General features: G+C 46.8%; 1 protein-coding gene across 1 annotated transcript in view; it reads right to left on the reverse strand.

Moving 5' to 3' along the window:
- Nucleotides 1-26,727, reverse strand: part of Dscam (DS cell adhesion molecule) — a gene marked incomplete at its 5' end in the record, with an annotated part of 531,581 nt that overhangs the window by 165,104 nt on the left and 339,750 nt on the right. Inside the window, 2 exons of the mRNA XM_010636598.2 lie at nucleotides 463-636; nucleotides 17,469-17,588. Of these exons, the coding sequence (XP_010634900.1) occupies nucleotides 463-636; nucleotides 17,469-17,588 (294 nt within the window). The remainder of the gene's footprint in view (nucleotides 1-462; nucleotides 637-17,468; nucleotides 17,589-26,727) is intronic.

Genomic DNA, 26,727 nt, shown 5'->3' on the forward strand with positions numbered 1-26,727 from the left:
GTTTGTTCCTTTTGATAGGGGTTTTTGTGTTTTTTTTTTTTTTTTTTTTTTTTTTTTTTTTTGTAATTATCTTAAAAAGAAACTCTACGGCCAAGCCAGGTGGCAAATACAAAATGCATGCAAAAAGGATTCTGTAAAGAGACCATGTTGTGGACTTTCACAATAAAGCTGGCAGGACAGCAAAGTGGGTGCTGAGGGAGAGGGTGGCCCAGGGCTGCACCTGCACTGGCCAGAGCCACAGGGAGAGAGAAAGGGGCTCTGCCTTCCAGCTGTGGACAACTGGCTCTGCACTCTGCACCCCCTTTGGCCATGTTTCTGGGGCCACAAAACTTTAACTAGAAATCCCCACCAGAGCAAAGCTCTGGGTCTTTGTGGTTTTTGCTTGGAACCAGGTGAGTAGGGAGACAAGTGCACAGCTAAGCCCCGACCTAGGTAGAAAAGCGAAGCATTCCTCTTCCTTACTTTTGACCGTGAGGTACATGGACTTGCTGACGTCCGCGCCCACATCGTTGCTGACCTTGCAGAGGTAGTACCCGCTGTCTTCCTCCACCACGTGCTTGATCAACAGCGACCCGTTGCTCAGGACCTGGATGCGGCCATTCAAGGCGATTGGCTGGAACTGGGGCACCCCAGCACCTGGGGGAGAACAGGAAAGGGGGACCGTGAGACTGTTGTGTGAGAACATGGTGCGAGAGCACACATGTCCAGACCACCGTGGGACGAGGGAAGGGAGGTGTGGCTGCACAGAGCGTGTCTTTCTTCCTCCAGCTCCGAAATTCCTGTCTGGAGAAAAGCACATTTATTGAAAATGACAGTGTTTCAGAGTCAGAGGCTTAAAAAAATCAGAGTGCTCCCAGATAGTGTCTGCATAAAAAGCTGAACTTGATGAGTGTTAAGTAGCTGATAAATTATTCAAAGACATCGCAGTAGAACAACCACTGAAGTAGACATTCCTCATGGTACTAAAAAAATGCCTCCTGTTCCCAGGGTCTCCGTATGCATGTAAACACAGCGGTGCTCCAGGGACAGGGAATTTGAAGTCTTAGCTTGCCACACACAAGTGAGGCCACAGAGAGAATGCAGGGATGGCAGATTTTCTTCTAACTGGGCTCATGTTCCAGTGGAGAGATGCTGTGCACTCTGGACATAGCTTAGCACTATTTTCCTAGGTGCATCAGGCTCCCTCCTGGCTCTGCACCCAGCTGATAACTGCTCCCACTGAAGGCAGTACTAGGAAAATGCAAACAATAACTTTGTATCTATACGTTTGACAGCTTAAATAGGCAACATTTCTTTAAAGCCTTCTCAAAGATCACTCAGAAAAGAGATAACCCTCATTCTTTATTACCTATGACAGCATCAAAGCTCAAATAGTTTCAATAGTGAATTCTACCCAATACATAAGGACAAATATATCAGTTTTATACAAAACTTTCAGGAAGTACAAAAAAGAAGCTTTAAAACAATTCTATGTGGTCAGCATGGTTCCAATGCCAACTCAGACAAAAACTTTCCCCCAAAAAGAGATCCACAGACCAAAGGCCATAGTGAACACAGATATGAAGACCCTTACCCCAAAATCACCAGACAATGTTCATCAATATATGACGTGAAGAATACGTCATGATTAGGTGGAATTTACTCCATGAATTCAAGGTTGGTTTAAATTCATAGATCTGTCAATGAAATTCTCCACATCAACACACCAAAACCCAAACACAGCATGATTACTTTGGTGGTATAAAATGAGAAAAGAGAAAACGAGGTGGTTTACAGAATTCAGCAACCATTTATGATAAAATCTCAGAAAACAAGAAATAGGATGAAATATCAAGATAAAAAGTTTTCTACAAAACCCACAGTGAAAGAATGAATGATTTCCTACCAGAGATTATGCAAGATAGCAGGGTGTTCAGTATCATTCTCATTATTTAACACTGTTCTGAAGATTACAGCAAGAACATGAGCATGGATTGGAAAAGAAGGCAACTGCCCTAACTCATAGATAATGTGATCACACAGATGATGTGATAAAAAAGAATCCACAAAAGGTTACAATAACAATAAACTACGTGTAACAAAGTTGTGGGATGCCAGAAGAATACACAAAAATCAGCTGATTTTATTTCTATATACCAGGAACCAGCAATTGGAAACTGAAGTTAAAAAGACACAAAAACACGAAATATTTAGGATAAATCTAATGAAACAGGTACAATATTTTCCCACTAAAATTATTTTTAAAATTTGAAAACAACTAAAGAAGTATAGAGTTATACCATGTTCATGGACAGAAATAGCAATATTTTAGATAGAGGTTGGCCACCACTTCCTGTACAGTGCCAGAGGGTGAATACCGTATGCTTAGCTGGCCACACAGTCTCTTATAGAACCACTCATCTCTGCCAAAGAAGCATGAAGTCATACAGAGAAAATTTATTTATAATAAAAATAGGCTGTTGTTAGAATTGTCCGATACCTGTTTTAAAGGCTTGTAAAAGGAGTACTAGTATCAGATAATCATAAAGTTGTATGGAAGAATATTATGGGTCATACTTCTTTGATTTGTTCTTTATTATATATCTAATGCATAAACTATTAGAAAAATGTTTCTAAGTAGTGGAGACTGAATCTAGGACCTTTGCACTGAGGTACAATCACAGCCCCTTTTAAACATTTATTTATTTATTTATTTTTGTTTGGGGGGGTTTGAGACAGGGTCTCACTATGTAGTTGAGACTGACCTGGAACTCACTATGTAGACCAGGCTGGTCTTGAACTCACAGTGAGCCTCCTGCCTTAGCCTCCCAAGTGCTGGGATTACAGGAGTGTGCCACCACTCCTGGCATTGAGATCTTGAACTCAGTGAGCCTCCTGCCTTAGCCTCCCAAGTGCTGGGATTACAGGAGTGTGCCACCACTCCTGGCATTGAGACAGGGGTTTTCCAAGTCATTACGTGGCCCAGACTAGCTCCAACTTTGCAACCTTCTTGCCTGAGCCTTCCAGACTGCTGGGATCATAGGCATGTGCCACCATACCTGGCCATCTAAGTAGAAAAGTTCTTTAAAAACTTATCTTATTTACAAGCAACTCAAAATCAGAGTCGAAAAGGTTTAAAAATATATTTTATTATCATTTCAAAATGCTTCTTTCCTTGGGATTAGTGATGGGCATTTTATAAAGTGGGACTAAGTGAACAAAATTATTCCAATTTTTACTCCTTACAAGCAGAGAAATAACCATGATGCATAAAATGTAAAATTATTCTAGAAACATATATAATATATAATTAATTTAAAACTGATATGAAAGCTCACAAGTATTTTAAATGCTTGATTCTGAATGAACACATAAATGAGTGACAGCTTTTGAAAAATAATGAATGAAATCATTGAATAAGTGAAGCTTTATGCAACTCGGGCTTACCTACTGCTGTTTAAAGTATGATAATTCTGTGAATCTTCCCTCAGAAATGCAGAACTAGCAGCCAGATGCAGAAGACTGAATCTAGACTCATATCTCTCATCATGTACTAAACTTAAATCGAAATGGATCAAAGTTCTAAATGTTAAAACAGAAACACTTAGTCTGCTGGAAAATCAAATAGGTAAAACTCTTGAAGTCACAGGCATGAGCGAGGACTTCATTAACAGAATCCTAGTTGTACAGAAGATAGTACCAAGAATCAACAAATGGGACCACATCAAATTAAAAAGCTTGTGCAGTGCAAAAGAAGCAACCAACGGAATGAAGAGATGCCTACAGGATGGGGACAAAACTTCTACCAGCTACTCCTCAGAGGGAGGACTCATATAGCTAGCATATATAAAGATTTCAAAAAATTAGACCCCCATATAAAAGATGCAAACAAAAAACCAGGCCACTGAAACAACACCAATAAACAGATGAAGAAAAGTTAAGCATCACTGGCCATGAATGAAACACAAATTAAAACACCGAGATTCCATCTTACTCCAGAAAGAAGGGCCACCACTAAGGAACCAAATAACAGCAAATGCTGAAGAAACTGTGGGGAAAAGAGAAGTCTTCTCCATTGCTGATGGGGATGCAAACTAGGACAACTACTGTGGAGATCAGTGTGGAGACTCCTCAGAAAACCAGCACTATCAGTACCATGTGGTTCACTAGTCCCCTTCTTCCCAAAGGCGTTAAAGACACTGCTTTACAGTGATCCATGCACACACCTGTTTATAGTAGCACAACTCAAAGGAGCTAAGTCTTGGAAGCCTCCATAGCCACCAACAGACGAATGGCTAAAGAGAATATGTTTACAAGCAATGGAGTACTACTCTGCCGTAAAGAAGGGTAAATGTGAGTCACGTGTAGGAAAATGGATGTTTTGAGGCCATGATGTTGAGTGAAATAAATCAGACCACAAGTTTAAATATCATATGGTTCCTCTTATAAGAGAAACCTAAAATATAAATAAAGAGCATAATAAAAATAGATAATAGGATGCAAGGAGACGGCTCTTTCTCAAATGTGAAGGGGATGAAGAGATGGAGGGAGGAGGATGGTGCGTGAGGGGAAGAGGAGAGAAAAAGAGTGAACCTATGCTGTGTGCAGGCCTCCGGGCCACCCAAGCAAGGTGAATATCACATACTGCAAACACGAGCTAATACAAATGTAAAATGTGATAAAAAGTGGGAAAAGATAAATGCCTTCTTTTGTCTTTCTGATTCCAGTCCCACTCTGGGGGATGATAGACATCTAGATAGTTTCTAAGCACCTAGCAAGCCTCCATGCTACACAAAAGGGATTCACTGTTCAATGACTGAGCACCTGCCCTGTAGCCAGTCCTAAGCAATCAGCCCTGGGTCCTAGAGATCTGACCGCCTCCCTGCTCCTTCCTCTCCCACCCTTTCCTGCAGAATAGGGGCTGTCGTGCTGTGAGCGACCTGGGAGGAGGCCGCAGGGGCACTAGGCACATCCCAGAGCAGCATGGCGGCACAGAGGGACCGCGCCCAGCCCGCACCTGTGCACGGGGGTGGTGGGGAACAGAGCCAGGCACTCAGTGGAAGTGGGGACGGGCACACAAGTGCTATTTTCAGGGCTCAGTTTTTGGAATGGTCTATCACACTGCAGCTGGTCACCTATGCCACACACTGTGAGTGACCAGTTAAGCCCGGAACCTTTCCCCCTTTTCCTTAAAACCCCCATTTTAAGGGAATGGATGTCAGGCGCAGCACGCTGTAAATGCATAAGATTGTGCTGCTGTTGTTTTAATTCTGCTTCTAATTATTGTTCCGGTTTGAATTTGCTTTCTTAATTTTATCGGTACACTTTTGATATACCTAAGATCACAGTCAGCACAGGGAGTTTGTTCCTGTCCATGATGTATCTTGACTCTTCTTTTTTTCCCATCTCCTCCCTTCCCTTGAATGCCATCTCCCCTCCTTATTTACAAAAGCTTTGCATCTATTTAGTCCCTTTACAATTATTGGACTCTGCCTTGAGGGCCACGGTGGGAAGGGTCGTCTCCGCTCAGTCCACCCACAGAGGAGGCACAGGGCAGGCAGCCTGTGGGGCTGATCTTTGCGGTGAAGTTTTGACCACAGGGGACCCTCAGGGAAAGGATAACCTACGTCGACTGACAGCTTGCTAAGCAACGTACTGATTTCATCTCCATCCGGGCCGGTTAAGGGTTAAAGTTCTTCACTACACATGGACATTCTTAATCAATGTCATCTTCACCAATATAATAGATAAGTCACAATTTAACTTGCATGTTTGAGTGTTTTGTGTATTTTTGTTCATAAATAATTTAGAGCCCCTTTTCATTAATTTATTAGCCATTTTTACTTGTTCTTAATACACAGCCCATTTACAGCCATTACCCATCTTTCTCCAGGGATTTTTTGTTTTCTTCTTAATATTCCAAAGCACTTTGGTTTAACAAATGTTTATATATCTTTATTTTATAAAATTCTTAAAGAAACTGTTGTTTTTATCGGAATTGGATGTTGAATATCGCCAGCTGCTTTTGCATCTGGAGAGATGATTATATGTCCCTTCTTTTATAAAAGTAGATGATACTTTAAAGGACTTGGCTTTTTAAATTATAGAACTAGTTCTTGTGGAGAAAGTATTCTTTAGTATAAGGATAAAGGATTTTACTGGAACCCCAAAATGAAAGAAAAACCCTTTGGCTTTTATTTGAGTGCTTAAATTTGGTCCACATTTTGAAAATCTGCTAAAAATACTGATTTCTCTCTCCCCACTGACTGACTTGAGGGGGAGTCCAGCCTAACACACATTCTGAACGCAGAATTTAAAAACCATGTCCATGGGACTGAAAATTGGGAACTCTGAAAGTGGTATGTGATTTCCAGATCATGTAAAATTTGTTAAAACAACTCTGAACATCTAGAGAAATACTGGCAAAATTTGCAAAAGGGAGAGGCCTGTCCATGATAACATCACGTACTTCTTTATTCCCTCAGAGGATTTCCTCCGGAAAAGTAACTTTTGACCGTTGACACCTTTATAGTAAAGAATTATAACACGACATTTGAAAGAATTAAAACACACAATAATTTCGTCGCTAGCCTGTCTCGGTTACATAGTGCAAAAGGGTGACGCTTTGGCTCCCATCTGGCCTGAGAGGAGACTGTTAATTATTAGAAGGACCCAATGAGGCAACGAATAAAGTGTAAGTGCCCTTGAAATCGTGAAATCCTCTGTTTTCATCAGAAAAGGGAGGCTAAGCTGAGAGACTCTTGCACCTGCACACCTGTTCACACACACTGGCAGCCACGGGAGCTCAAGGCGCGGATCACGGCCGACCACGCGCTGAGGCGAGGGAAGCGGATGCCGCGTGCGTCGGTGGGATTATGGGTTCATCATGACTCTAAAGAGAGCAATCTAGCCCACTGCGTACGACACGCAGATCTCACAGTCTTCTTGGCACCGGGTCAGCACTCCGGGTGAGGAGCTGGGAGGGGCACCACAGAAAGCAGCCGGTGGTCACTCAGTGGCTGGAGCCAGTGGAGGCCAAGTCCGCGGGAATGAAGCGCTGAGGCTGTAGGAAAGGTGCTGAACAACCAGCAAGGTTAATGCCGGAGACCTCTCCATTGTGCTGAAGACGCCCCGCTGTGCTCCCTGGCACTGACACAGGACGGTGCAGGGCAGGGAGACCGGGCACCCACGGCGAAGGCAGCAGCCTGGGCTGACCGCGCCATCTTTGCTTTCGCGCCTGGTAGCGCCTGGTCTTGGCTGGGCGTACAAGGACTCAGGCTGCGATCCTCTCTGAGCTAGCTGCGCCTCTGAGTCAGTGGCTCACCCTCTCTGCGTTCTGCTTTCATCATAGGAGGGGCGAGCGGGGCGTGCTGCCATGTCACGCGCAGCTGTTTCCGTGGAGGGGAATGAGACTGCACGGAAAGGCAAATGCCTAGGAGTAGGACTGGGAGGAGGCGCGCAGGGCGCAGCCCAGAGTCTCCCTCGCAGGAGAAACAGCAGGGATGGATCTGCAGTAGCACAGATGATGGCGCGAGATCCCCGCAAGCTCCCGGCGCACTCCAATGGCAGGGCCGCGAGTGTCTTCCTTCTCACGGAGGCAGCAGAGCCGCAGTCCTCTCCGTCCCTCCGTCCTGCCGACCGGGCGGTGCTTTGCTGAAGAATGGGTCTGCTCAGCTTCTTCAGGGCCAGGGTTGTGGGGGCGGGGAGACGGGGTGCAAAGCTAAGAGGTGAAGAGAAGAGAGGACAGGGTGTCTGGAAGCCACCGCAGTTGCACCTGCTAAGATTCGGCAGCTGGCAATGGACCCTGGCTCGGTGCCGTCCGGCTGAGCAGCTCTGGGTCACAGAGAAGCCACAGGGGAGCGAGGCACAGTCCTGAGATAGCGGTGTCCTTCCAGGCCGGAGAGCTGCTCACAGCACCAAGGAAAGCACCTGCTGTCATAATTCATCTGGAGTTTGTGTCCCAGGCTGTCCTGATACCACTGTCACCTCCTCTCTAAACTCTTTCTTAAATTCCAGGCCCAGGAGCCTGAAGATTACGTTTTCTAGCTCTTCTTTTTCCCAGCCTCTGGCTTATACTTCTCCGAGGAAAGGCATTTAAAGCAACGTGGAAGGAGTGAGCTGCTGTATGCGTCTTCAGAGCCACACACGGGCGCACAGGCAGGCGCTAATTAGCAAGGTTATCAGCCAGCTTCCAGGAGGACTTCCCCAAGTACTGACTGCTTCAGGCTGGGTGGCAGCTGCGGCACCGATGGGTGGATCCTCACGTTCTTACACACTACATCTTAAGTTCCTAAAAGGCAGCTCCGCTAGTCCCATCCTTGATAAATTCTACACGATTCAAATTCCTATATTTAACCCTTCTTTGATAAAACATCACACACTGAGATAGCATCAGACAAGTTCTTTTGAAAGTTTGCCCGTAATCACATTCACTGTGCCCTCCAGCCGCCTCTCTGGAATTCCTTTAAGAAACCTGTCCATGAAGTTGGATTGTAACCCTCGACCTAGTGGACAACAATTGTGTTTTATCAGCAAGGTGGCGCGCTGTTGCTTTGCCCAATTATCGGAAAGCTGAATGGTGAACCAGCCTGATTCAGCACTTGGCTATGTGACAGGGGACACTGGAAGGAGCGTCCTTGGTCACACAGATACCACGGCTTAGTACTGGGGCTGGAGAGTCCCGAGAGCTGCGTCTGTTTTCCAAGGTCTTCAGCTCTCCCTGGAGCAAGGGCCCCCAGATATCGCCCCCGCCCCACCCCCGTGCAGTATGGCTGCCTCTGTGAAGATTGCCAGAAAGTTCCTGGGGAAAGAAATGAGGAAGAAGAAGAAGGATGGAGAGGAGAAGAAAAGAAACGCGGGGCCAGATGGTACCAGGGCTTCTGAGGAGGAGGCCCCTCGACCACAGGCAAACACCCTTTCCCTGTTCTGCTGACCGCCCTTCTCCAGGAACTTGTTATTGCTCAGTGAGGCCACTGTCCCTACTTGGGGACACATAAGAACAGCTGCTCTATTGTGCATGGGGACCCATGCTGGACCGTGGGTTGATTTCTACCGCATAGGCCGCAGGGAGATGTCTTCTTGTCCTTTTTGGCATTCGTGGCAATTAATCCCTGGATTAATTCAGGATTCATATCATAACATTAGGCTTGAGAGGAGGCCAGGGACACGGGTTAGTATCTGGGCCCTAACAGCCTGCCCAGGCCAGTACTGAAGGTAGAGCAGGTGCTGCTGGGAAAGCCTCGAGGGGTCACTGTGTTCCAGTGCCCCAATGCCAGAGGGGTCCGTGACAGTTACTGTTGACTGTCAACTTTATTGAACTGGTGAATCCCCAGAAAATCAGCAAAACACACTTCCAGGTGTATCTGTGAAGGTGTTCCAGATACGATTGGCACACGGGACAGCAAATTGAGGGGGAGATCTGCCCCCTCCATGACACCATCCAGCACTCCAGGGCTTGGAGAGAACACAAACGCAGGAAGGAGGAAACCAAGTAGTACATGCTCTCCCTTTCTCTCTGCTGCTGGGCTGCCATGCAGTGAACAGTTTCTCCTCTGCACTCATCTGCTGTGACGTTTTGCTCTGAGCAAGGGACCCGGCTGACCATGGACTGAAACTGTGGGCCCAAAGGAACCTTTCTTCCTTCAGGTTGTTATTCTCAGGTATTTTGTCACAGTGAGCAGAAGCCAACTAACACCCTGGTCCACAGTGCGGGCATTCAGAGCTGGCAAGATCCAGGAGGGCAGAAGCTTGATTCTGGAATCTTCACTAGGAAGAGTAAGGAGCAGACAGGATTAGAGAGACCGGTCCCCAAGGAAGGACCAAGGCCAGACTCAGGGACAAGGCAGAACCCAGGTTTCCAAACAGGGAGGTGGAGGGGACACATGCAAAGCAAAGACTGCATAGCTGACCCCGGAGATCAGTGTGTGGATGGACCCAAACAGACACGAGGCTTTATAATCCCTCGGACAGGGAAATGGGGTTCTCGGGTCCAAGGTAGGGCACAGAGCGAGACCTCAAAGTTAGACAGCAGGATGAAGGAATGCATAAAAAAACTAAAAAAACTGGACTCTCCCAAATAAAAGGCCCAATCAAAAGACTGGCAACAGAAATGAATAGACACCTCCGAAGGAGTACAAACAGTCAATAAATACATCAAAGAATGTTCAACGCTGGTGGGTATTAGAGAAATACAAATGAAAGCACACCGAAAGGGCCATCGTCAGGAAGTCAAATTACAACAAATGATGCTGTGAGGAAAACAGAGCCCTTCTGCATTGTTGGTGGGAGTGTGAGCTAATACAGCCACCAAGGAAATCAGTGTGGAGAGTCCTCAAAACCCCAAAATTCCAGTCCACCCACTGTCCCCCCTCTAGGGGTCTCCCTGCCCCAGCACATCACAGTGACACCACCAGGTTCATGACAGCACAGCTCACAGTCGCTAAAGCTTGGAAGTGGCCTACGTGTCCATCAGCAGATGAAGGGGTCAAGAGAATTTGGGAGTGAACTTCGGGACTGGAAAACCATCCGTCATCTCAGCTGGGACCGATACGAAGCCCCTGCTTCCCTAAAGAGGACAGGGCAGAAAGTGCACTGGTGGGAGCTTTTCCTACTTGGACCATTCACCTCTTCCAAGCCATCTTGCGAAGGCACAGCGAGCACTCTGTGGGGCTGCAGGTGGTGGTGGAGTGGATGCCCTGCGTCACTGCAGTGAAGTCGGGCACTGGTGCTGTGGTGGCAGAAAACCTTGGCCAGAGGTAGCTGCCGAAGGAACCTGGCCCACCCGTTCCGTGGATTCCTCAGGACTTCCTGGCCCAGGCTTTGAGGACAACGGAGGCCCCCAGTGTCACCTTGACCTTGGGACAGAGGTATGTGGAGGACCAAGGCAGCTATGCCTGGGCAAGCTGCTGAGGACGAGGATACTCCGGGGAGGTCCCTGGGCCTTCCGACCAGGCATGTTGAGCACAGCCTTTGAGCACCATCATGGAGACCCCCAGGGAACGCTTGTGAGGATCTGCTTTTACTTTTGTAAATGTCTCAATAAAAGAATCAGGTCTCTGTTGGCCCTAGAAGGATTCCTGCTGGTGCTGACAGAAAGCAGAAAGGAGGCTCGGGCCTGGTGGGAGGGGATGGCCAGGCCCCTGGGCAGCCACACTTTGTGAGGCAGAAACGCCAACCTCCGACAGCTCACCCCGGGACAGCAAGAGAAGGCAATGCGAAGGCAGAGCTGTCCGCACCAAACGGCAACAGGCAGTTGCAGCCTCTGGGAAGCCACAGAGCAAGGCCAGGTCTGGGCAGAGAGGGGAAGGGTGCACAGAGGGCAGCCAGGAGAGCCCGCCTCCAGAGGGCGGCAGGAGGATGAGGAGGGCACCATCCCGCAGCCGCCCTCCTGCGCTGGAAATCACCTCCTCCTTGCTCATGTGGACGCTGTGGGGCCACAGGCCAACACCCTGCCACTCCAAGGCCAGCGGCTCAGAGAAGACTGGACGGCAGCGGGCACACGCTCATTCCTAGCGCCCAGGGGATGGGAAAGCGGACGTGATCAACGCACACAGCAAAAGCAGATGTGGAGACGGAGGCCGCGTAGGGTCCCGGGGAGCCTCCATCCCCGAACAGGGTCAGCGTTCCCGATCAGCTCTCTGACAGTCCTCCAACTCTTCCAGACACGTTTTTAGAAAAAAAAATTTTTTGTGGGGGAAGACAAGTCTTGCTATGTATTCCGAGTGTGCCTTGAACTCACTCAAGGTTTTAGAAATTTGAAAAAACCTCCTTCCAATTATTTATCAGTCGGAACCAAATAACAATCCATATAAAAATAGCAAGATATTTTCGAAAAAGAAAATCAGTGACGGGAGTGTTGTCATGCTAAATATTGAAACAGGCGACTCAGTGCAGCAGAGAGAGGACTAGCGTCAGACGCCGGTATTTAAGTGTTACCACGACTATAAAGCATTGTGAGTGAGTCTGTCGGGCAGTCTCAGGGCAACTGTCTGGCCACGCAAGTTATGATGGTGACAGTGATGACAGCAGACACCGCCTGTGGACTACGAACTCTCTCGGACCAGACGGCCACACTTCACTTCCAAGCTGTTTCACTCACAGCAAACCGGCTCGCGCAGGGTCAGTGACTGCACGCAGGGGTGGGAGACGGTGTCCTCCAGGAGCTGAACTCACAGCCCATTCACTTAGCTGATGACTGCTGCACTTTCTCAGCCACGTTTCATTGTTGCTGTTTGTTCTGTGGTGCTGGGGATCGAACCCAGGACCTCGGGTGTGTCCGTCCAGCTCTCTGTCTCGGAGGTGCATCCGAACCCCTGCTCCTTTCTGTAGACTGCTGTCACTTGCTTCTCTAAAGTAAAACCCCAATTTAATGTGGCTTTATATGTAAACAGTGAGACTTGAGTGTTTGGACACGCAAGGAGAAGCCAGCATTTCTTTTCCTCCCTGGGAAGCATCGAAAAGCAAATGGGAGAAAGAACCCTAAAAATGCAAACTCTGCTTTCTGTGAAATTAGGAAATGGCTAGCAGCCCAGCTGTGACATGTGACTGGGCAGCCAGCCATGTCCACCGAGCAGAGGCAGGCATGGAAATGCTGGGGAGGCGGGCCAGGCTACGGGTCCTGGCTGCACCGGGACAGCGCAGGGTGATCAGGGGCGAACCCTGCGCCAGTGAGAAAGGGGGACGTGGGCCAGGGCTCCCCAGACCTGGGCAGAGTCTGCGAATCAGAGAGGTTCAGGTAAAGTGAGGAATCAGGTATCTGTACAATGCGACCTCTTTCTGGGGGTACAGATTTTCCTCATATGCAAATATTCAAAAGGAGCCCAGCATCTGGCAAAGGTACTACAAGAAAAGTGGAAGAAAGAAATAGAAAAACACCAGGTAAGGAAGGCTTCCCAGAAAAATGTTGCAATGACTTAGATGAAAACTGCGAACAGTCACTTGTCTATAAAGCCAGAGCTCGGGAGTGATGTGTGAGCCGGAAGCCTTGGAGAAAGGAGGCAAACAAAATAAATAACAGTAAAATACTGGAGTAGCACAGGGAGCACAAAGGAGAAGAAGTTTTGATGGGGAAAGGATATACAGGGAATAGAAATTGGGGAATATCAGATAGACTAACATGAAAGTGACCAAGTTAAAGAACAAGGGAGAGAGATCACAGTGACAGATGATGGATGATGGTCCTTTACTGCCACAGCAGGAGTCCTCAAAGAAGACAAAAATTGTGGAAGAGAGCAAATATTCCTAGATACAAAACATTTTAAAAACTGCAAGATGACTTAAATCTACGTATTTATCCCACCACGCCTATGGGAAAATCGACCCCAAACGAGCCACAGCAAGGTGTAGACCAGCACTCCTGGAGTCTACGTTGCTGTGTGGTACCTTCGAGCTCCAAGACGAACTCCCTTCTGCAGGGAGACCGGCCGCCCGTGTCCTCCCCAGGAAGCCATGTGAGCGGGCAGGAAGCGTAGCTCAGGAGTGAAAAGGCTCAGAGGAAGCACCGTGGACAGGAGAGAGCCTGGAGCAGCCCGGTGCGAAACCCCACGGCCACAGGGCGGGTGGTGAGGACCAGGGCAACAGGCCAAGTTTCGAAAGACAGTGACGCTGTTTTTTCAGCAACGGTTGTTTCATTTCTGCAAAGACCACTGTTATTCAGGTCTGAAAGGTTTCCTGAAAGTCTTCTGTGGAGTTGGTCTCCTCCTAACTTTGGGAAGAGCCAGAAGTCACACAGTGCCAGGTCCGGTGACCGAGGTGGGCAAGGACACAGTGTCATGTTTTTAGGACACTGGAAGACTCTCACTGCATTCCCTATATATTTGATCACAGAAGATGGGAAGGTGAACTTCCTTTGCTGCTTCAGAAAGTGCAAAAATGATGGGATAAGGTGTTCAAGCAAGTGGGACTCATGGCGGCTCTGTCTTTTACTACATTGCACTTTAAAATTGAAGTATTGACCCTGTATTTCGATCACATCTCACATGCTGGAAATTCGCAGCCCAGGATTAAGTTGCTGCAACTCTCAGGAAAACAACCTGAGCCTGTTCTACTTGCATCTGTGCTTCAGTTCTTAGTGACTATTTTGGCTACAGGACATATGTTCCATAAGCAAGGCTGAAATTTTTTTAAAAGAAACTTCTTTATTATTTACATAATTAAAACAACACTATCCGATAGACTTCTACTGGACTGGGAAATATTTAAGAGGAAATATCTTATGCAGGAGTCTTCTGGCTATAATAAGCAGGCACTACTGAGAACCGAGGGAGGATGTGTAAAAATAAAATTCTAGCAAACTGTCAGCATGTCTCGAGAGCTACAAACACAGTGCACTCCTGGAGCCAGCAACTCTACTGACAGCAAAGCAGGCCTGGGGAGAAAGGGACACATGGACAAAGGTCAACGTGATCGAAGTCATTAGGACATTTTTCTAGGAGGAGAAACCCACAACTTCCAACAAGAATGCTGGAGACACCTCCTGGCCAGTACCCACCCGCCTTGTCCCTCGGTCGGACAGCACAAGTTGCGGTCAGGAAGGCAGCTTGCTGACACAGGTGGGCGAGGCCCTGGCTCCCTGTCACTGTCTTCCTCTCCCATGGAACTCTGAGAGCTGCCACCACACCCACGTGGCTGTCTTCTGTGAGTGCAGGAGGTGCTAAGAGTGGCACAACTCTTCTTAAGTGAGGAGAAGACCAACTCCAGGACGACTTAGGGAAGCCTGATGAAAAGGATCAAATCCTGCCATTTGTGACAACGTGGGTAAGACCGAAGGGCATTACGTTAAGGGAAATGGCCGGGAACTAAAAGAATCCCACAGGGCCAAGGGCACTGGCCCATTATCCCAGCTACTCAGGAGGCTCAGGCAGGAGGCCTGCAAGCTTGCCTCAGCTTGTGTGACTCAGTGAATGCCTTTCTACAAACAGAAAAAGGGCTTGGGATGTAGCTCAGTGACAGACAGAGCGCTGCTGCCCAGCACGTGTGAGGCCCTGGGCTTCATTCCCAGGTCCGTGTGAAAATGTGAGGTCTCACGAATATGCGGAACCTAACACAGTTGTTCTGACAGAAATAGGGCAGAACAGTGGATACGAGCAGTGGGGAGGGAGGGGCTGGCCAGTGAGTAGGTAAATGCTGGTGCGTAGCACCACTGTTAGTAGCAACTGACTGTGGATTTCAAAACTGCTAAGAGAGGATTTTGAATGTTCTGCCCCAAAGAAATGATCAATGTTCTAGACGTGGATATGCTGATTCCTCTGATCTGATCACTTTGCATTGTTTGTAGGCACGGACACATCATACTGTAGTCCAAAGTGGGGGCAATAGGTAAGTGGGTACCATTATGTGTCGACCTAAAACAAAAGCTAAAAAATAAAATGCTAGTTCTAAGCTATGACCATCCGGGGAAGATATGAAGAAGGGTGAACCTTCCTGAATGTAGGAAGCCGAACTCAGTCTTGACCAAGATAGGACATAGTTCAGAGCACCTGCCGATGTATTCACACAAACTTTACATGGACATTAAGAAATAGTATTAAACACCTGCATTTGCTGACACGGAAAGACATTCACAGCAGGTCATTAACTGAAATAGAAGGATTATAAGCCAGGATCAATCACCATGATCAAATTAAAAAATATATAACTATAAATATGAAATGTGAGGGGACAGATGTGAAAGGTCAGACAAAATGTATCTCCAATAATCATCTTTGGTTATCTTAGATGTTATTAAATGGGGAATAAACTTTTGTGAAGTTTTAATATTTTCTTTGATGACTTGGTATTTCCTAGGAGATTTAAAAATATCAAAGGCACTGTAACTAGTTGGTGAGTCAGTGATGGGCAGGGATAAAGTGCCCCTGCTGTCCGTGCCACAGGGTGACTCGATCTGTACAAAACTCTTCCAAACAAACTAGACACGGAGATAAGTGTGCAAGTGACATGAGTAAGATTCTTCAGAGGAGAGAGTGACACATGTCCCATAAACACAAGGTGAAGCCTTTGAATGCCGGTAGTATTTTCAATAAAGAAGCGAAAAAGGAAGCCACTGTCACCTAGCAGATGAAAATGCAGGCTCCCGTTTTGTGAGGGTGGTGGGGGGGCACACGCTCCCCTCACGCTGCCAGTGACCACAGCACCTGTGTCGAGGTCAGGCCGAGAACCACCCGTGTAGGCAAGCGCATTCTCCCCGCAAAGCAACCTCTCCTCTCAGAGGCGCAGAGCCCACCGCGGTGGTGTGTACAGGGGCAGAGAACTGGCAACAGCCCGAGGGGGCCGGGGAACATCTGCCCAACAGCAGCTGTGAAACCTTCTGAGGAAGACCAGGGTCGTGGGAAATGTCCCTAACAGCAAACACATATCCATCTCCAGGCGAGAATACAGTGCAGCCTCAGACATGGCCTAGAATGAAAAGCCAGGGGGACTCTGAGTAGTGCTTTTTGCACAGACAGTGTGTGTCCTCGGCTTCTTAAACAGGAAGTCATTCTCACTCCCACCTTGTGCTCCATCGTCCCTTCCTCTCCTCCCCCAGGGTGGCGGCATGCGTGCATCACTTTCCCTTCTGCTCCTTCCCACAAGAAGAAAGTGCAATGTGTTGTTTTAAAAGAAGCATCCAGATTCTACCCTGTGACGTAGCAAAGAGAGAAACGAGCGTACCCTTCGGGACAGGCACGGATGAGTAGGTCCTGGATAGTGGGAGAAATCCTGCTGGAATCATCACTGGCTGGGAGAGCTCCAGGCTCTTCCAGGCCCTCAGCTGCTTGCTGATAAACTGCTGAACTAAGAAGTGTGAAGGAGAGCAGGAAGAGCGTAGCGGAGCCCACCCAGGGAAGACGGGGCGGAGGACTCACCGCCTCTTCCCGGCACGCATCTCTATGGACAGTGCTCACGCGTGAGCTGCGCAGGGGAGGCGGCAGAGGCCTCGGAGAGGGCCTGTGTTAGGAGGTGGGCGGGAGCTCCGGCCACTCGCAGGACAGCCCTGAAGGCACCCAAGGAGATGGCGGGCACGCTGTGTACTCTAGGGCAGGGATGGCGAACCCATGGCACGAGTGCCACGTGGGCTGTTTGTACGATCGACAGCTCTAAAAGATCTGCCATCGCTGCTCTGAGGCAAACAGTAAATGTTTGAAAAATCAATGGTTTTATATTTTAGCTCTGAAAACCATTTAATATCATAATTCTAAGCACAGGGAAAATAATTCTCCAGCAGTGAACACTTCTGACGGTTCCCATGGCACCCATCTCTCTGGGGTTTGGGCTACAGAGGTCTGGACGCTGACCGGAGCGCTCTCACCTCGGTGGACAGAGCACCTGATCCTGACCCGTCTGGTCTCCCTGGGGACCTTTTCAGGGCCAGGGCCACAGTGCAGCACTTGGGCACTTGAGAGAGGACAGGTGGGGGCAGAGGGCTCCACCCCCCTGCCAGCACACCTCCTGAACAGGGTCCCTTGGAGCATCACCCCACCCGGCAGGTAACAAGCAAACCGGCCGCTTCGCACCTTTAGAGAATTTCCACACGATGGTGGGTACGGGATAGCCCTCAGCCGAGCAGTTGAGGATAACAGCCTTGCCGTAGATCCCATCCTGGTCCCGGGGCTGAACCACGAACTTGGGAGGCACTGAAAAGAGAAAACAGTGGTCATCAGACACAGCCACGGCCCAGCGAAGGTCTGATTTTATGAACCTCCTCGAAGCCCTACGGAATGCAAGGTGTGACACGGATGGAAAACAAACACGGTTTTTGCAGTGTGGGACAAAAGACGTGAGCATGGTGCTGGCCATTTTCCTTCCACATGTTAACGAGCTTGGTTTGGCCCCCAGCTCTGCTACTTCCTGTCAGATAATCTGTGCAAGTTATAGAATTTCCTCACAGGGTTGTTATGATGGTCTAATGAATCAAGAGAGAGAAGTTCTCAGAATGATGCAGGGAGGTGTAATGTCCTACAGGAGCGCCGATTAATGCAGTGCATGCAGGTCATGACCAGTTGATCCCAGCCTCCAAATGACAGCCTCCAAATGCACAGCCCCTGGGGCTCCAGGACGCTGCCTGAGTAGCAAGCAACTCCTCTTCACAGCACTGAAGCAAATACATTCACTGAGATGTAAATATATTTAAAATAAGATGATCGGGGGATGGCTATCAAATGGTGGGGAAGTTATTTCTAGGAAAGATGCCAGAGATTATACAGAGCAACATTTTCTAATCAAAATCATCAATCAACTTCTAGGGTCCATTAGAACATTTAGATATTATACTAGAATCACTATCTGCAGGGCGGAAAGCCGATCTTCAGCCATCTGCATCGATCTTCCACGCCTCCAATTCTGCCAAGAGCAAGAAATCCCTTGCCAGACAGACAGGGTAGCTAACCTCCTGTGTTTCCTCTGGAACAAATCCAATTCTGATCATTCTGGGACTCCCCTGTCAATGTGGCTCCAATCCACAGAAAAGTTACTTAAAGACTCATCAAAGAGGTGGACCTGGGCAAGCGATGCCAGTATACTGCGAGGGGAAGGCAGTGACAGACAGAAACAGCCCCTACATGAGCAGAACAACCCCACTGTGTCCTCCCTGAAGATGTTCCGATGCTGGGAGGAGCCACCTGTGGCTCCTCCTCCCACCACACCCGCACTGTCCTGGGGCCACAGGAAAACCTAGGAAAGAAACAAGTGGCCTCTGCATTTTTATCACAGGGAGAATAAGGAGTCGCTCAATTATAAACTCAGGCTATCACACCACTGAGGAAAGCGTTACGTATTAACAAATACACGAAGAAGCCCGACACTTCCCACGAAGGATGAAGGGAGCAGGGAGCTCTGGGTCATACTCGTTTGCCTCAAAAGCTGGTAGCAGCAGACAGTTGTGAATCGAAACACTCAGTGCTGAAGTGATGTCTCACCGGCGGCAGCAGATCTGTGGGTGTCTGGCAGGAAAGGGAACTTGGGGGCTATGGTGAGAAGGGGCAGCCTGGACCATCCAGGTTCTGTGCTGGAAGGGTCTGAAACCAGATCCACTCCTATCCCACCTGGTCACCAAGTGCTGGGCTCAGTTTCTCCAGGAGAGAAACCATCCCAGCAGCCCCTGGCAGAGGTGTTTAGGAGTCTAAACACCCCTGCCAGCCAAATGTGGAGATGACAGGCATTTGACAGAGGGCGTATTTAACCTCACAGAGACCCTTTTTGCTGTCTGGCCATCATGAATGGCATAAGGGAGGTAAGGAAGACGGAAAGGGATTTACCCAGCATCCCACGCTGTCTTAGCTGGTGCAGTCCGACCTTGGGAAAGAGGCCTAACAACCTCTGTCCTCCCTCTCCTGTCACTGGACAGGGAACAGCTGGAGGTGGCCCTACTGACTGCCAACTGGACAGACTCTGAGGCCCTGGAGAACTGCTGCAGCATTTCTATTGTACAGATGAGAAAAATAAGAGCCCAGAAAACCAGTCGCTTCCCAAAGTCACAGAGAATAGACCAGCAGAAACATTGACCTTGTCGTGGTATTTAAAGTTGTAGCATTTCTTCGCCTCTTCTGCTTATTCCTAAAACCCGATGCTGTCCACTACCTGGAGCTCTCTCCCTCTATGAAGCCTGCCGAGGACCTATCAGGACACCGCGCTCTCCCAGATCAGGCGAGTGTCTGCTCCTGCAATTCACAGCTTGTCACTCTGAGACCCCCTCCTGAACCCCATTTTCCAGGTCTCCAAACTCCTGCCTCTGCTTCTTTGTTTCCCATGCACTTTCTCCTGAACCGATGGAAGACTGTGTGGAAGTGAACGGCTAAGGTCGGTGTTCAGGGCTCCTGGAATGGCACTGAGGAAAAGTAACAGGCTGAACTTTACCTGAATTTTTAATCTAGGCCTTGTGATACAGGCGCCGGTGGTGACGAGAACCCGGCCCCAGAAGGTGCTCTGATAGAGGAACAAGGTGCTCAGGAAGGCACTGTGGCCTGCGTTCCCCCTTCATCTCCCTGGGGAGGAGGCACCCTGGAGTCCCTCACACGGGGCATCACACACAGCAGATGCTTCAGAGGCCCCACCCTTGTCCGTCCTGCACAGCCACCTCGCTCCAGCGTCCCTGCCTGTCACATGGATGGTGACAGGTCCTTCTCAGCCTGTATTCCAATGTGCAACTCATCTGGCATGGACCCCGATGGCTGTTTGAAATCCTCTCCCCAGTTTCCATGCCCATCACACACAAGGCCCAGGAGTGGAGCTGAGTGGCCCCATGCTCCTCCCTCTGCAGCTGCACCCTCCCTGCAGGGGAAGCTGTGGCACCTGCTCCCTCTGCCTCCTTCCTCACGGAACTTGCTGTTTTCCTCTCCACTGCTCTATCCAGCTGCCTTACTTCCCGGTCCTCAGGATTCCTCCCTCTCTGTTCCCCCATCTGCTTCTCACACCCTCTATGGCCGGTGACTCTTCCTTGGCTGAGGTCCCAGAGCTTGTCACACCCCCAAGTGCGTTGTCCTCAGTCTCCCTGTCCCACTGGATTGGGAGGAAATGAGCTTCCCCTTCCAGGACCTGGGGATTAGGAGTGTGTGCTCAACACACTGATACTTGGAAGGGGACTGGGGGGAGATCGAGGAGGAAATAACAGGAAAATGTGCTCATTTGAGAGTAGTTACAAAAGAATGACCTTATCCGTAACCACCTATTGATCTTTTGAAGAGTTACAACTCAAAGATTCTTTTTCTTTTCCTAGCCACTGAAGCACAAGAAAACACTGAAGTCATCACTAGAACGTTGATGAGAAAACAAAGTAAAGGTTGCTATAGACGAGGAATTTGCAAGAGACAATGCCTCCCTGGAGCTGCAAGTGTCCTGCAGCCCTTTTCCACCTCACTCAGTTCAGTCATCATCTTGGCAACTGGAATGAAAAGGAAAACAGGCCCGAGGAAAGTTGCTGTGACACTGGTGATGGAGACTTAAAAGGTGATTGATTTTCTGAGTCAGAGCAATGACCTGCAGACAATCTTTACAACACGAACTCGGGGCTGGTCCATTGTATGCTTTTCTGTTCAATTGTAGTAAGACAGATTAAGTCCCCCAGAGTGGTTCTTCTTTTAAACATTGCTTTGGTCTTTCTAGGCCCTTGTCATTTCCATATGTTTTAGAAAAAACTTGAATTTTTATGACAGAGCTTGCTGAGTTTATTAGTGTTGTTCAGTTCCTCAACAATATTTTGTAGTGTTCACTGTAGAAGGACTGGTCAAGATAGACAGACGGGAAGTAGGAAGAAGCTCACATAATTCCCCAAATTACCTATTCCATTGTTTCAGAAATATTTTGCTACATACGGTAATTTGTTTCATTTTTACTAGTAGTTTCTATTAGTCCATTGAAAAGAAAGTTTTATGTTATTACTTGCTTGCTTCTTTGTAAGGCACCATCTTTTTTGTTTATATCTTGCCTTCTGAGTAACCTCCTTTAAGATTGTGATACACAGTGTATTAGCTATTTGGTATGCTTGTATCAAGATGTTCCCTCAAGCCTCACGTGGTCATTGATGGGGCTTTTCGGAGGTGGCTGGATCTAGGTTGTGTGAGGCTGAGATCAAGGATTTATGGTGTGAGGCTAGGATTTAGAGTGCCCCTAAGGGCACACAGCCTGGATAAGATATAAGGAACAGAAAGAGGACTGCTGTTGTCTCTTGCTGCTTCTTTGCTAATTCACTGCTCTGCTGCCTTCTGCCTACCATGAACATTTTCTCTTCTGCGATGCCCTTCTGCCACTCTGCCTTGGAGCCAGCCAATTATCTGAAACATCTACAAACTGAGAGCAACAATCAACCTTTCATCTTTTAACTTTGGATGTCAGGTATTTTGACTCAGAAACAAGAAGTGTAACTAAGACACTACTGTTATTCTCTTATTATTTTGTTATGAAATTTTGTTTTATTTTTCATAAAATAAAAATACTATACATGGTAAATATTTAAATTTAAATTTTTACTAATGAAAGACATTAATCTCTCTTACAGTACTCCTCACTTCAAACACACTTGTTCTATTGGTCTGGCCATTTCTGAAGCAGTTCTGGAGACCTGTCTCATGAGATATGATTAAAAATATGGTGAAGGCTGCTGCTGAACACCATTTAAGAGAAAGACAGCTCATAGAAACATGACGCTGTGTCCTCGTCCACCTTAGCCACATCTGGCTCAAACTCAAAATGACCATGAAAGGGAAATGTTTTGAATCAATTCAGGATGTCATGGTGGCCATGGCAGTGTAACTAAAGACCCTCATGAAAAAGGACACCAGAACTGCTTTAGAAAGTTGTGAGAATGATGGGAGAAGTGTGTTCTAAGGACCAAGTGGTGTGTTTTGAGGGAATTAACGGTAGTTTACCTGTTACTGAGAAAATTTTTATTTAAAACATTAACCTTGTGTTGCAGTCATCTCTTATATTACATTAAATTTATCCCTAAGCATGATATTTGGAAGAGTGTATTTTCATTTTTCAATTGTTTTCACCAGTATATAGAAATAAAATTAATTTCAGTGCTTTCACTCTATATCCTGTGGGTGTGCTATATTTGCTCATTAGTTATATAGTATTCATGTTTTTTTGTGGGGAAGTACCAGGAATCAAACTTGGGTCCTTGTGCTTGCAAGGTAGGCAGTGGAAGGACTGAGCTAAATCCCTGGCCCAGTTATATAGTATTCAGATACTGGAAGGACTTTTGGGCCTTCCCTTACAAATGTAATACTTTATAATGCTTTTTGCCTATGTAAAAACCTAGAAGAAAACTGAGTAGAAGTCATCAGAACAAATATGCAGGTTCCCAATGATGGGCCTCAAGAGCACAGAGTGCTGTGTATAGTATGAGGGACTCTATTGTGGTTGTTTCCTTCTACTAATTTATGGAAACTTTTAAAAATCAAGAGTGGATGCTGAACTCTGGTCAATTCTACTGTTTTATTTTATTCATGTCTTTAGGTTTTCTTCTGTATTCTGTGAAGACAGTGATTTCTACTGATTGAGTTTTAAATGTTAAACCAAGCTTGTATCCCTTTGAGAAAGGCTACTTTCTTTTGATATTTTACTCATTCTGGATATTGCCAATTCAACATGCTAACATTTTGTTAAATATTTTTGCAACTCTATTCATAAGAAGTACCCCCACCTCTAAATAAACCATAAACAATGTCAGAGCAACATCTTTCAAGCCTACTTTACTTCTCAGTCAACAACTGCTGAGCTCTAACTCCCTAAAACATTAGTGGGTGATTAGAAATATATTCTTTTATACCCACTCACAATGACTGTCATTCAGATATTGGTTGATATAGTTGTTCAGATTTCTATGCATACTGATTTTCTATTTATTTTATAAATTACTGAGAAAGGAGTGCTGAACTTTCCTCGTATCATTGCCTAGTCATCTCTTTCCCTTTGGTTCCATTAGATGTTTCATCACGCATTTTAAAGTTCCTTTATTAGGTACATCCACACATCAAATGTTGACTTCTTCTTGAATTGACAATTTTGTCCTTTTAACCTGTCCTTATATATTCACAGTGATGTTACCTGGCTTCAGGTCTATGTTGTTTAATATTGGTGTAGTCTATCAAGATTTCATGATAGTTCAGAGTATTTTACCTTAAATCTATTTATATTTTCACATCATTGCATTATTTAAAGTGAGCTTGCCATAGGGAACCAGTACTTGACTCACACTTTTGGATCAGTTTGGGAACCTTGACTTTGTGTACTGCAACCATTTGCACTCACTGTTTGTACTGATATGATTGTGTTTGGCTTTATGGTTGACCTATTTGGTTTTTATTTTCCCATCTCCCATTTATTACTTTCTCCTTTTCTACAATTTTTTTGTCCAGTAAATTGAATATATTTTATTGTTCTTCCTTATGTCTTCTATAAGAATAATAGCTATATCTCTTGGTTTTAGTTTTTGTTTATGGCTCTAGAGTCTACATTGTATATATTTAACTGTCAACATCTGTGTTCAAATATCCTACACCACTTCATGCATCATTTAAAAATCACCTTACAACAATAAGTGTCCATTGTTTACTTTCCATCTTTTGTGCTAATATTCCTGTGCATTTTATTTTGCATGCTATAAATCCTGATAAATTGTTAGTTTAAATTTATATTTTTAAAAGTTATAAAAATGAAAACAAAATGTCTTTAATGTATAGCAATACAATTTATAAATCCATGGATCTTCATTACTCTTGTAGATCAAAATTTCCATCTGAAATAATTTTGTTTTGATAAAAGTTCCTGAAATATTGTAGTGAAAGCTCAGTACAGATTAATCTCTCACATTTTGCTCTTCTGAAGATGCCATTATATGTCTTCATATTTGAAGGCTATAGGACTGTATCTTTCTGCTTATGAAACCCTTTGATGAGTTTTTGTCCCTGTCCTTTTGATACATTAAAGACAGCTTTCTGTTGTTTTTTGGCTGGCACTGTTCCTGATGAGTTACCTAAAGTTTTCTGATTTGTTTCCCTAGATGCAATGAGTCTAATTTATCTGGATGCCTTTAATATTTCTGCACATCACTGGTTTGCAATAATTTGATTTTGATATGCCATGGGACGGCTTCTTCTTGGGTTCTTTTGAGCTATGTGATTTATATTGTCCCTCTCTTCCTCCCCCCATACATATTACATTATGATACTGCCTTACATTTACTGAGTCTCAATTTCTATTTTCAGACTTTTATTCTCTGGACTGAAATTTGGATTTTTCTCTTGCCGTCTAATTTCAAATCAGGGATTCCTTGCTTTGCAGGATTCCATCTCCTGTTAAATCCACCCAGTGAGTTTCTTGTTGGAAGTAGCCTACGTGCACATCTATAATTTTCTTTTTGGTCCTTTTAGGAAACCCTGTCTCCTTCTTTTCCTGATTTCCCCAGGCATTTACTCATGGTGTACACCTTTCCTTTAGCACCCTGGAAAGTGCTCGACTGCAGCTTCCAAACCTTGCCTGCCAGCGTCCACGTCACTGCCTCTTTGTGTCTGTTTATTCTGTTTCTGTTTCCTTCTGCATGTGGTTCACATTTTCTTGCTTTCTCCCTATTGGATAATACTTTATGGCATGCGGGTCATCGTGGATATACTTGCTATTTAGAGTCTGAAGTTTGTCCTTTTTTGTCTGAGTGATTTAGATTCCGCAGACAATTGGTTCATGGTGGACAAGCTCCATCCAGTGAAGCACCTCCCACATGGGCTTGAGGACTGTCCCGGAGCAGCCTGAGTGCAGGGTGGGTCAGCCCCAGCCTTGGAGCAGGGCCTTTCCGAGAGCCCCGTTCATACTGCTGGGTCCCCTGCTCCAGCTCCTCAGAACTCCAGCTGTAACCTCTGCTGATCTCACAAAGGTTAACACAGGAAGGAACCCTGCGCAGGTGTGGAGCACCTTCCCTGAGCCGCAGCGCCCGAGCCCCCCTGCAGAGTCCGGCCTTCACAGCAGCTCTGACTTCCAACCCTCTTTTCCCCACCTCAGGCCACCATTCTCTGGATCAACACCCCTCTGCCACAGCTTGGAAGGCGGCCCGTCAGAAGTGTTGGGTTTCCACGGCACTCAGCTCCTGCTCTCCCCTTCTCTCAGGGTCTCGGCTTGTGTTCCACTGCCCGGAAACAGTCCTTTTATGTATTTTTGTCTAATTTCATAGTTGTTCGTGATAGGAGGGTGAATCCAGTACCGATACTCTGTTGTGGTTCCATCTGACATATGAACGGTCTGACATATTACGGTTCTGTCTCACATTTATTTTCTCACTTGACCCTAAATAAGATCCTGTCATTTCCTGTCATGTCTCTTGGCCCTGTCCTCTGGAGCCTGCACCATGGCTGTTGTTATCGTACCTTGCCATCTCCCACTGGTACAAAGCACCTAAGAACCCTCTCCTCCCTTCAGTTGTGAATGTAGGGGATTTGGCCCCATTGGTGAAATACTGGCCAGTACAGAAACACATCACAAACTCAATCGCTTCTCATTACCTGGCCGTTTCCACCTTCCTTGGGGGTGTTCTTATCTTGCCTACACTTCGGAAACTGCTTTGCAACCACTCCCCCGCCTTGAGGCCCAGGATGTTAGACACACAGTGCCAGTGTGATGACTAAAAAGACAAATCAGGCCATGTTACTACCCTATTTAGTCACTAGTGGCTCTGTGCACTCGGAGGAAGACAACTCCTACGGTAACTTCGAGTTCCGATCGCTCAGGGCACCAGGACTCAAAGTGGACTCATATCAGCAACAACCTGGGGTTTCACAAGTTACTGACACCTAAGTCCCACCTCAATCATGTGGGCTGCGGGCTGGACACCAGGGCTTCTTTGAAGCTTCTCATGCACCGATGTGTAGCAGGATGGGAGTGCCATCAACTGGTGGTGATTTGGGGAAAATATTGAAAAAAGGAATTAATTTTCCAGATATGTGAGACATCAATCTACTGCCAAAGATGATCATTTCCTTAGTGCTGGTCGGGGATGGAAAACACACACCTATTCTTTCCCTCTCCCGGAGGTCCTGCTGTCCAGTCCAGATGTGCACCTCTCGCCTTGTCCCCGCCGACTTCCACCACCACAGCCCCATTGTGAGGCGCACTTCCTTCCTCAGACACAGGCCTGACTGATGTGCAGTGCATTTCACAGAAGCTGGTGTCTGAGTAATAATCACAGGGAGCTTTTCTAGGCTCCATTTCAGCTCCTCTGACCTCTGTCTGGGTCACAAAAAGCCTGGCTGCTTTTTCCTCCAAGGAAAAGCCACACGAGAATATCCACGT

This window comes from Fukomys damarensis, unplaced genomic scaffold (assembly GCF_012274545.1).
Source record: "Fukomys damarensis isolate Sample0158 unplaced genomic scaffold, DMR_v1.0_HiC HiC_scaffold_24, whole genome shotgun sequence".
Lineage (NCBI taxonomy): Eukaryota > Metazoa > Chordata > Mammalia > Rodentia > Bathyergidae > Fukomys > Fukomys damarensis.